General features: G+C 43.9%; 1 protein-coding gene across 2 annotated transcripts; it reads left to right on the top strand.

The window, feature by feature from the left end:
* The first annotated feature begins 1,791 nt into the window (after positions 1 to 1,791).
* Positions 1,792 to 10,247, top strand: CALCB (calcitonin related polypeptide beta). Of its 2 annotated transcripts, XM_033153374.1 has the most exons (5): positions 1,792 to 1,911; positions 3,446 to 3,541; positions 4,069 to 4,191; positions 7,191 to 7,375; positions 9,731 to 10,247. In XM_033153374.1, the coding sequence occupies exons 2-4, from the start codon at positions 3,456 to 3,458 to the stop codon at positions 7,348 to 7,350; spliced, it is 369 nt and encodes a 122-aa protein (XP_033009265.1). In that variant the 5' UTR covers positions 1,792 to 1,911; positions 3,446 to 3,455; the 3' UTR covers positions 7,351 to 7,375; positions 9,731 to 10,247. The 2 variants fall into 2 exon arrangements, with proteins under 2 accessions (XP_033009265.1, XP_033009254.1); XM_033153363.1 differs by lacking the exons at positions 7,191 to 7,375; positions 9,731 to 10,247 and adding an exon at positions 5,103 to 5,839 and having other exon boundaries at positions 1,812 to 1,911.
* Positions 10,248 to 10,479: the final 232 nt, after the last annotated feature.

Genomic DNA, 10,479 nt, shown 5'->3' on the forward strand with positions numbered 1-10,479 from the left:
CTGCCACCTCCTGCAGCAAGAGGCGCGGGGAGCTGCGCCCCCCCCCCGGAGCCCTGGCCAACGCGATGCCCCGCCGGGGGCTCTTTCTTTGGCACCAGGGTTGCGTTGGGCAGAGAGAGCAGGCGAGCGGCGGTCGGTCCTCTCCAGCAGATTCCGGGCTGACTGGCTCGGGACGCCCTGAGACCGTCCCTGCGCGGGGCAGCGCTGCCTTCAGGGGCGCCTAGGCAGTAGCGCGCCTCCCGTCCGCACTGCACCCCTCTCTCTAGGGGGACCTGCTGCAGCGAGCAAGGCAAACGCGCTCCAAGTGTTGGCGGCGGATCTCCACAATGCAGAGATCTTAAATACAACTCCATACATAGCCTACACCTATCATGATGCTTGTTCAGAAATACGGAGAATAGCCCCTATCTTCCTTTGAGAAACAGGTAAACAGGTAAAGGGTCTGCGTTTGCACCAGGGCATCCCCTCCCCCATTGATTCAATCCCCATTTATTCAATGGTTGGAGTGGGGTTATGGATCATCAGACTGCCTCTGGTTATCTGCCTAGTGTGATTTAGATGCCGGGGGCAGAGGATGTTCAAAGGTTTCAGCACCTCAGCGTCCTTTGATGCATGTGCAAAAATTAACCTGAAGGCAACACGAGCTGCTCCCCTGACTTGGTGTTTGAATGGAGTTTCGTTGATTCCCCCCCCCCCCCCCAATCGATCCGCAGGCGTGTTCCTTAGCCTCCCCCACTAAAGTGAGCAGACCTTAAGCATTTTACACCGGGAACGCAATTTTGTTAAATTCGGTGTCTCGGGGAAATATACAGGGGCAGCGGGATTCTACGGATGCTTCCTCGGAAGTAAGTCACCACTGAGGTCTTACTCTCAAGTAACTTCACATCGGATGCCAACCTTCATAAGGGCTTTGTAGTAGGCTCTCTACCGTATTCTGCGAAGCAGGGTAGGCGATATGTCACCGCCACGCTCACAGGTATAGGAACGGTGTGGCCTTTATGTATAATCCTAAATATCTCCTCCCTGTGCTTCGGATCGCAATTGCAAATAAGATTTGCAATCCTATGTACACTTAGCTGGGGGTCAGATCCGTCGAGCACTGGGAGACTTCCTTCCGAGTAAACATGCATAGGATTGAGATGCACATTGTTTAATGTGTGGAATAAAAAAGACAGTGCATTGTAAAAGTGTTCCCCAGAGAAATGCCCGGCTGGGTTTGGGGGAAGAGAGAGCCTTGCGCTTAATCAGGTATGGATGCCAACTCCGTAATAAACGTCAAGAGCCGAATTCTCTACACATCCACTATAGCACCACTATGGCCATTGTAATATACAAAGAAGTTTTTAAAAAGGAAAGCTGCCAACTTCCATTTTCTGCAATGCAGCATTTTTTGCAGTAGATGTCGCCTCTAATAAGTAAATAACCTGCCCTTTGGGTTTGTTCATTAAAAAGATACGGTAGATTTTGTAGGGATGAGAGTATGTGGTGGCCTAGGTATTATTAATGACCCGAGACGATTTCCCTTACATTTCATTAATCGTCTGATATGCCCCGCTCCCCCCTCCCCGCGTCCCCCCCTTCTCTCTCCCTTTTCGTCCGATGACCTCAATGCAAATAAACCTATCAGATGTGCCTAAATGACTGGCAATTTTTTTGTGAATGGAATACTCAGTGACTGGAGGATGACGTAATTCGGGAGCTGGGGTTTCGTGGTCAAGCGTGGATTGGTTTTATAGTTGATAACCGAGGTGCTGATTGGCTGGCGGGCAGCTCGTCGAACGCCTACACACTTTTGCCCTGGCGGTAGATATAAAAGGGGGTCGTTGGGCACGGAAGACCATCACGACTGGGAAACGCACACCGAGGCCGCCACCTGCACTACGCTTTCCTCAACAAGCTTTGCATCTGAAGGTAAGTGCTTTCTCCTTTAATTGACTTTCCAGTCCAGGGAGTGCTGAAAAGGCGGAGAACTTGCAACTCCTCAAGTTCGGAGTCTCACTGGAGGATGTTAGGCTGGTGGTGCTGGGTCTTGTGGCGTCTTCGTGCTTCTGTCCTTGGATTCTTGAGCAGAACGACTTTTTTCCAGATATGCTTTGACAGGTCACTTGCTTCGGAAGAGAAACGCCTAGGTTGCAGAATGGCCGTTTAAAATCATTTCCCATTCTGCAAGGGGAAAATCCCTCTTTCGTTCGTGTAGACTAGAGGTTGCCCGTTTAATTCTGAGTATTTTATCACGTCTGTTAAATAAGAGTCGTGCAAAAATGGCACGTGGGAGATGCCTTCAAGAAACCTAATTTCGTGTAATTGGGAATACTCCTCTGGCTATGACCGCCCCGAGAGTAACTGTGCTGCAGCAAAGTAGAATCTCGTGGCACTTTCAAACTATTTTTATTGCAGTATGAGCAATAAAAGGGAAGTGCTTGCTTCCATCAGGTGCAGGAAGGTGTTGGACACAGAGGCGTGGCAGGGAGAGGAACCGTTTTACAAAATGAGTAGGGCTGCATTTCTATACCCATTTTCTAGGAAGATGTCTCCATTGAATTCAGTGGGAGTAGCTATGTACTGTATAGGATTTCACCGTAATGAACTCATCTGGACACTAGAGACATAACTCCTGGCATAATATATTAGTTTTATTTAAGATGCCACAGAGCTCTTTAAACAAAAGTATTGCATATGCAAATGTCTGTTCTGAAAAGCCATGCGAATGTGAGGACCGGGGCTTATTATATTCCATCTAAATTCTGGATTTTGTTTTTCAGAAACAATTTTTAAATCCTCATTTCCATAATAGGGCTATTTATTTAAATGAGGACAGCCCCCTCCCATTTCTCAAGTAATCATTTATTTCAGAGCAGAGCAAAGGATTATGCCTCCCTACCCTTCTTTTCAAGTTAAAACAAAATACACAAACTTTCTATTTGCAGTTATAAATGCAGATCTGGTCGCATTTATTCGTTTTCCTTGATCTATCGCGCTCCACACGATTCCCAGCATTGCGTGAATATTATATTATCAGCGATTTGATAGTATTGGTCCCCAACTGTTGATGAAGTTGACCTGGATGCCTTCTGTCCTCTAGCTATATATCAACTCTGCGAAACTTCCCAATTTTCCTCCTACCTGAACATTGGCGACGTATACATTCTTTGTAGATTACACCTCCAAAATAAAACACACACAAATCCTGCCAAATTTGGGGGAGATGGCCCTTGATGCAAATAGCAGATGATTCCATGACCCTTCCCCCATATTTTTTTTTAAACCTAGTAAATTAAAGCATTCTTTAGAGCCTTGATCCTATTACGCATGTTAACGCAGAGCTGGCCATAGTCCAGTGGGGGGCTTCTTCCCAAGTGAGTTTGCGCAGGATTCCAACATTAGGATGGGATCCGGGAAAGATGCAATGGCCCCTCTTTAAACGCCAGTCCTGTTGGTTTTGCAGAGATAACGCTATGGCCATGGTGAAGATGTGCTCCTTCCTGGCTGTCTATGCTTTGGTGGTGTGCCTGATGGACAGCTCCCGGGCAGTCCCGCTAAGGTAAGAGGCAGCAAACGGGAGGACAAGGGTCTGTAGAGACTTCTCTTGAACGCCTCTTTTGGCTTGAAAAGCGACTGGGGCGGCATTGGAAAGGAAACGCGGCCGGTTCTGGTTCTGCAGAGGGGGCGGGCAACGGAAGGCTTGGCGCCGAGTATGCGCGATTGCCCGTTTGGGCAAGATTCCTTGACACGGATTAGCCTAGTGGGGTGGGTGGAGGTGATGCAGGGAAGGAAAAAGGCTTCCCCCACCTCCCACGCCTTTCAGCGCATGGTGAAACAGGGACACTCGTTTGTGTTCGTTAACGAAGAAAACGGGATGGCAATCTACGCCAAGTTAACAAGCTCAGCGAGCGTGATCTCGTGTGTATGGACGAGTTACACGTGTGCGGTGCTGTGATCCCTCCCCTCCCAGCAGATCGATTAGTTGGGCTGGAAAAAGGACCCTCCCGCCCCCTCCCCCTTGAGCACCCCTCACTTTGAGAGAGCGACGCTCGCCTTGAGCTCTCCCCCCTCGCTCCCTCCCTACAGACCTGGCTTGGAGCCTGTCACAGACCGAGGAAGCCTCGGCGACTACGAAGCCCGGCGGTTGTTAAGCGCGCTGGTGAAGGAATACCTGGGGGAAGAGCTGGATCGGGCGAGCGAAGGGAACAGGTAAGGAGAGCGGCAGGTCGACGGGGAGTTGGAAGGGGTGGTCGCAGGGATCCGGGTGGGGGACTCTCCTCTCTGGGAGTGCGGGCTCTTTCCTGGCAGATCAGCTGATGGGCGGTCGGACATCTTTTCCTCCCTGGGATGTGCAGGCCCAGCTCCTGCGAGACGGGTCCCGCCATCCTGATGATTCCACTCTGATAGCCATTAACTGGGGTTTCAGATTGCTCTTTTCTCCGGTTTTTAACTTGCTTTCTTTTGGGTTCCTTACTCTCGAGTTACTTTTTCTTCTCGTAAAAAAAGAGAGGCCTTGCAAGTTGAAAGAGAGGGGGTTAGAGTAAAGTGGGGCAGCAAGAGGTACGTCTTGGTTTTATTCCACCCCCGTTAGAAATGCACAGAGTTCTTCTCATGACAACTCAGCTTCTTGCGCTCGCCCGAGTCAGTGCATGCCGTCGAGAAGAGGCGAGGCGGCCTTCCAGTGCACGCAGCGCCTCCCTTCCCTCTCCAGGCCGAGTCTTGCAATTGCACCTGCACTTCCGTAATGAGCTCCGGTTGCAAAGCATGCTGATGAATGAGACTCACCATGCATGCCGGATGATCTTGAACTGTCCCTCCCCGCGTCCCGCCGGGATCGCTAACTGTCAGCATCCCAAGCAAGCAAGCAGTTAATCACTTGCCATTTACTACAGCCCGATCCTCCTTCCGACAGAGCCCTTTTGCATGGACCTTGTTGCGCCGGCACTGCGTCGAGATTGTCTTGGGTTTTCTTTTTTTTAAAATACCTATTTGTTCGTCGTTTGGTTTCCTGCTGTGGTTTTCGTTTAGTCTGGGCTAGGGATGGGGATGGGATATAACAAGGCATGATGACTGCGCATGGTTTTCTGTTACTTTGTTCGGCATGTTTTTCCCCCCTGCAGCTTGGATAGACCTATTTCCAAACGCTGTGCCAACCTGAGCACTTGTGTGTTGGGCAAACTGTCTCAAGAATTGCACAAATTGCAAACTTACCCTCGTACTGACGTCGGGGCTGGAACTCCTGGCAAGAAAAGGAATGTGCTGAATGACCTGGAAAACGAACGCTATGCAAACTATGAGGAAGCCCTCGGAAACAACTAGATTGGCTCTCATCTCTTCCTCTTTTAATTTTTTCCTCCTCTTTTTTGATGCATGTGGATCTAACCTTGATTGCTAATTTTGCTATGTTCTTTTGAATCTATTTTTGAGTGAGACAACTTCAAGTTAGGAAATTCAGGCTGCAATCCTACACACACACACACACACACACACACTTACCTGGGAGTAAATCCCATTTAGTCAAATAGGACTGACTTCTGAGTAGACATTCTTAGGGTTGCAGCTGTTAAGAATATAACACATATATGGGGGGGGGGACACGGGACTTGGCTGAAACTGGGGAATAGCACATGCCAAATTAAAATGAGTAAGGACTAGCATTGCCTCGAATTTTCAACTGATTTTCTTAGATGTTTATTTTACAAATAATAATCCTTTGATTTCTGGCTACGCATTGTAAAATAAATAAATAAATGTTCCTTTCATGCCTGACCATGCAACTGTTCAATAAACCTATTTTTCTATAAGGATTAGGTCTATTTTCTAATTATGAATGGCGCAAATCAGTTAAAAATAAAAAGATGGCTTTTCTAGGCATGTTTTTAATGGTGTCCAACTCAGGAGAGAAGTAGCACAATGTGACTGCTTTGGATTCATGCTTAAACGAGTCTTTTAATAATGCAAGGTATTTGCTCACTGCAGGATGAATATACTGTACAGGGTGACAATTTTTCTCCAGTGAAGTCAGTGGGAAACTTCACACTGACTATATATATATATATATATATATATATATATATATATAATCAGTCACCCATTATACTCTTTGTAGCAATAAAATACATAGTTTGCAAATATTAGAAATGTTAGCCAGTTACCAAAGTTATATTCTGATTGAAACCATCCAGGTAAGAACTTTAATACTTTATTTCTATTTCATTGCTCATTGATTTTGCATGAAGCTATGTAAGGTGCAGGAGTAATTTATATTGGTTAACAACATGTGGAGAACTGGGCCTTCTTCTATATCCCTTGTGGCTACATTGTACAGACTGCCTTGATTTACAAGGTGTGTCTGTTTGTAATTTAAACACCCCAAGTATTTTTATTGTACTGAGTGTAAACCAGACAAAGTTAAGCCCTGGCAGTACTTATTTTTTTCCACTGAAATCAATGGAACTTAAAAGTGATTGGTTTTGAAAGGATAAGAACATAAGAACAGCCCATCTAGTTTAGCATCCTGTTTCCTGTTGTGGCCAATCAGATGTCTCTGGGAAGCCCAAAAGCAGGAAATGAAGGCATCTTTCTCTCACCCTTGCTCTTCCATAAGATGGCATTTGCGCCATTGTGCCACTATGCTATGATTTGCCTTTTGGCTGAATTCCAGGGCACCAAGGCAGCAAGCTTATACTCATTTGCTTGGGAGTAAGACTCATTGTAGTCAGAGGGGCCTCCTTCTGAACAGATGTGCATAGGATTCCATTATAAGGACTGCAAGGCTAGCCATACTTGCTTCCTGGTTAGCACTGAGATAATGTGCTTCAATTCTGTTTAAGCAGGCCTAACTGCATTTTCAGAGGCAGTCATCTGCCCACTGCATTGCCTGACTACAGAAAAGATCTGTTGAATCCAAAAGCATTACTTCTTAGCGATCAGGCTGAGGATTACAATCTCTGATTGTTAGAAATATCTGGGAAGCCATAGAGCAAATGTCAGGGTCTTTTTGAAATGCAGCCTGTCATTATAGCACTACAGAAGTCAATTTCTTCAAGCCTGAGCAAACCGAATATAGAAATCTTTTAAATAGGGATATAAAGTACCAGCACAATTGTATCTTCTCAGGCATTTCCCAGGATTTTGCTTATAAAATATGGTGTTGTTGAAAGATGTGCTCTGTTTCTCAGATCTGAATTCTTTCTTTCGGAAAACAGCGTAACAACTCAGAAGAGGGCATGCAACACAGCCACCTGTGTGACCCATCGTTTGGCAGACTTCCTGAGTAGGTCAGGAGGAGTGGGCAAGAACAACTTTGTACCCACCAACGTAGGATCAAAAGGTTTTGGCAGGCGAAGAAGAAATGTTCAGATGTAATCTGCTGAATGACCCCTGGAATATGGTAAGTGCATTATAGACATATTTCAGCAATATCAATGTCTTACTGATTGATATAAATTTCAGTGCTTGGCTGGATGTCATATGAATTCTGGACCTCATTGAGCATGAAAGGCAAAATCTCAAATCAACTTAAGAACCAGGATTTCACCTGCTACTTTTAAAGCAGGGATGGGAATCCTGTGTCCCTCTAAACTTTGTTGGTCTCCAACTCCTGTAACCCTTGACCATTGGCCATGCTAGCTGGGGATGATCAAAGCTGCAGTTCAACAACTTCTGAAAGACTACAGGTTCTGTACCTCTGCTTTAAAAGAACTACCCCCTCTCATCAATAAATTACTTGGTTTTTTATTTTTACAAATTATGGAGGATATTGGCGAGAAAGTATGTAGATGGCCATTTCCCCAACTTAATATTTATTGGAATAAACACAACAGAACTAGATCTTTATAGTTGTGCTTGGTATTTACACAGATTAACAGTGCAATCGTATGCATTCCTATTCAAAAGTAAGCCCCACTGTGTACAGTGGGGGTTAGGATTGGAGCTGAAATGGTCCAGCTATAAGAACTGAAATTTATTGGCAAAGTAATGGATGCTTCATGGAAGCCAAATATTACCAATCATAAAACAGAATGAACTCTTTGTTTATTGACATGTACATCTTAACATGCAATGCAGGCATTCTGGGGTTTCGTTTAGAATCCTTGTGTTATTTGCCATGCATTTAGTCTGCCCAACTACTGCCATTTAATGATTAGTGAATGAAATGTGTGAAATGTCATGGGTATGGTAGGATTTTCTTTTAGAGGTCAAGATGCTGGTGAGACTCCACACTCTTGTTTCACTTCCTTATAGCCTAGTCTTTCCACATACCTCTGGAGCTAGAGTTAGGTTTGGGAGAAAGCTTCAGGCTCCCACCACTTTCCCCTTATTTTATTTTATTTTGCTTATTTAACAAAGAAGTGCATACCACTTGATTGTTAAAACTATCTGTAAGCAGTTTTAAAAAAAATAGAACATGGAACATTAAAATTCTTGCCTAAAAACAGTTAAAAACAAGTATATTAAAAGCATTCAAAAGATGAATTAAAATCATCAATAGCTAGGAAAAGAGAATCTGGTATCTGAAGAAGTGTGCATGCACACGAATGCTCATACCAAGAACAAACTTAATTGGTCTCTAAGGTGCTACTGGAAGGAATTTTTTTTATTTTTTATTTTGTTTTGACTATGGCAGACCAACACGGCTACCTACCTGTAAGAAAAGAGACAAAGCACCTGTATGTTTAGATTTGTTTAAATTGCTGCCTCCTTGCGCTGTTACCACAGCACTGTGTATTTCTGCACGGAGATTGCCCCACTGGGTTGAAATGGATGTTGAACTGGCACAGCTGCCTAGCTCTGTTTCTCCTGGAATGCTTCCAGCTTTTCCTTCCAAGTTGAAGGGTGAGGAATGGACACTCTAGATCCCTGGCCCTGACTTTAAGATTCTCCTCTAGCATAATCGCATGGGGTGAGTTGGCATCAGTGCAGAAAAGTAGTAAGAATACGGTGCTACTCTCAGGCCACCCAAACAAGTTCTGAGTTCTTCTTCTTCCCATTCTTAGAAGCCATTTGACTCACTTTTGTCAAGGTTGGTCCTGAGATGGCACAGATATTGTAGAAGTGGATCACCTTGTTTTCTTCATCATTTAGGTTGCCTGAGATTCTAATATCTCACCACTCTGAATAGATGACTTGTGAGATAGTACATTTTTAATTAATTATTTTTTCTAATTTAAATGCTGAAAAATGAATCTGGTCATATTTAGGCATATCATAACTGCCCTAATACCTTTCAAGCAAAGGCTTCCTAAAACAAACCCCTTTGATGGTTGTTGTTTTTTTTTTAAAAAAACCCAACAACCATTGTATGAGGCGTGACAATCAGTTATCCAGTCTCCTAATTACTCAGTGGGTCATTTCTGGGACATATGGATAAGCTTGTCCTGCCTTCCATCTAATGCTCAGGTAACTGGAAATATAAAATTTTGGGAAGCAGTTCAATGCTCCCTGAGAAGATGGCCAAGATGCCATGGACTTCCCTGAATTCCCAGCATTGCCAGAGGTCTACCTGATGCAGTGGAAAAAAGTGCCACCACCAATGTTGCTGTACTGGCACAGGGTGCTTGGCGTGTATGCCAAGAAAGGCTGCGCACCTCTAAGCCCCTCATTTCCTCCCCCACCCCCACCCCCAAGAAATAGCAGGAAAAGAAAAGCTACACAGTAGGGCGTAGGTAGCTCCATCAAAGATCACCCTCCTCTCCATAGGATTGCTCTATCAAATATGTGTAACATCTGATTTGATTTCTTTCAGATTGCCATGAAACTGAGCAGCAAACGCCTTTTAATTTCTCTTGAAAGCAACTTTCTTCCATAAATCAAGATGGCCGAATAAAAGACTCATTTTTGCATCCTTCTAACATTGAAGAAATGTTTTTGTTTTGAAATTAAATTGAAGCACTTCTGTTATATATATAAGATATATATATATATCTCAATCTCAAGATAATTATTCAAATTAAATTATTGTATATTCTTTTTATATGCAGTTCTATTTCAAATAAAATGTGACAGCATCTATTTATTTACTTATTTATCTTCTAGCATATCTGTGAAATATGACCCATGCTATTTATCTTGGCAATACTGCCAAATCTCGGGGATTACACTAAATTGCTGCCTATCAAGGTATATCTGTAAGATATGGTGTGCTGTGCCTTGATGTAAAACAGTTAACTGACATGATTGTACAGTATGTTTAAAAAAAAGTACACTTACAATATTGTATCATTTGTGAATTTATGCAAGATTAAAAAAGTATTTTAGATACACATGGATTGAGAAACTGATCTTTCATTTAAACATTTTCTTTATTGCTAATTTACTATGCAGATATTTGAAACTCTTGGCAGTGGTCACTGTTGGATATCAGATTCAACAGAGCTTTGCTAAATTTCAACACAGCACTTGGATGTTCTATCTAATGTCTGATGCTACAGAATATTAACAGAAAGCAACAATTTGAATGTTCAAAACCAATAAACCCCTTTTGTTTGCAGACAC

Source organism: Lacerta agilis, chromosome 1 (genome assembly GCF_009819535.1).
Source record: "Lacerta agilis isolate rLacAgi1 chromosome 1, rLacAgi1.pri, whole genome shotgun sequence".
NCBI classification, from domain to species: Eukaryota; Metazoa; Chordata; class Lepidosauria; order Squamata; family Lacertidae; genus Lacerta; species Lacerta agilis.

Coding starts and splice junctions, on each gene's coding strand:
- CALCB (XM_033153363.1), top strand. CDS start 3,456: ATGGCCATGGTGAAGATGTGCTCCTTCCTGGCTGTCTATGCTTTGGTG. Junction 3,542..4,068: donor TCCCGGGCAGTCCCGCTAAG/GTAAGAGGCAGC, acceptor CCCTCCCTACAG/ACCTGGCTTGGAGCCTGTCA. Junction 4,192..5,102: donor CGGGCGAGCGAAGGGAACAG/GTAAGGAGAGCG, acceptor TCCCCCCTGCAG/CTTGGATAGACCTATTTCCA.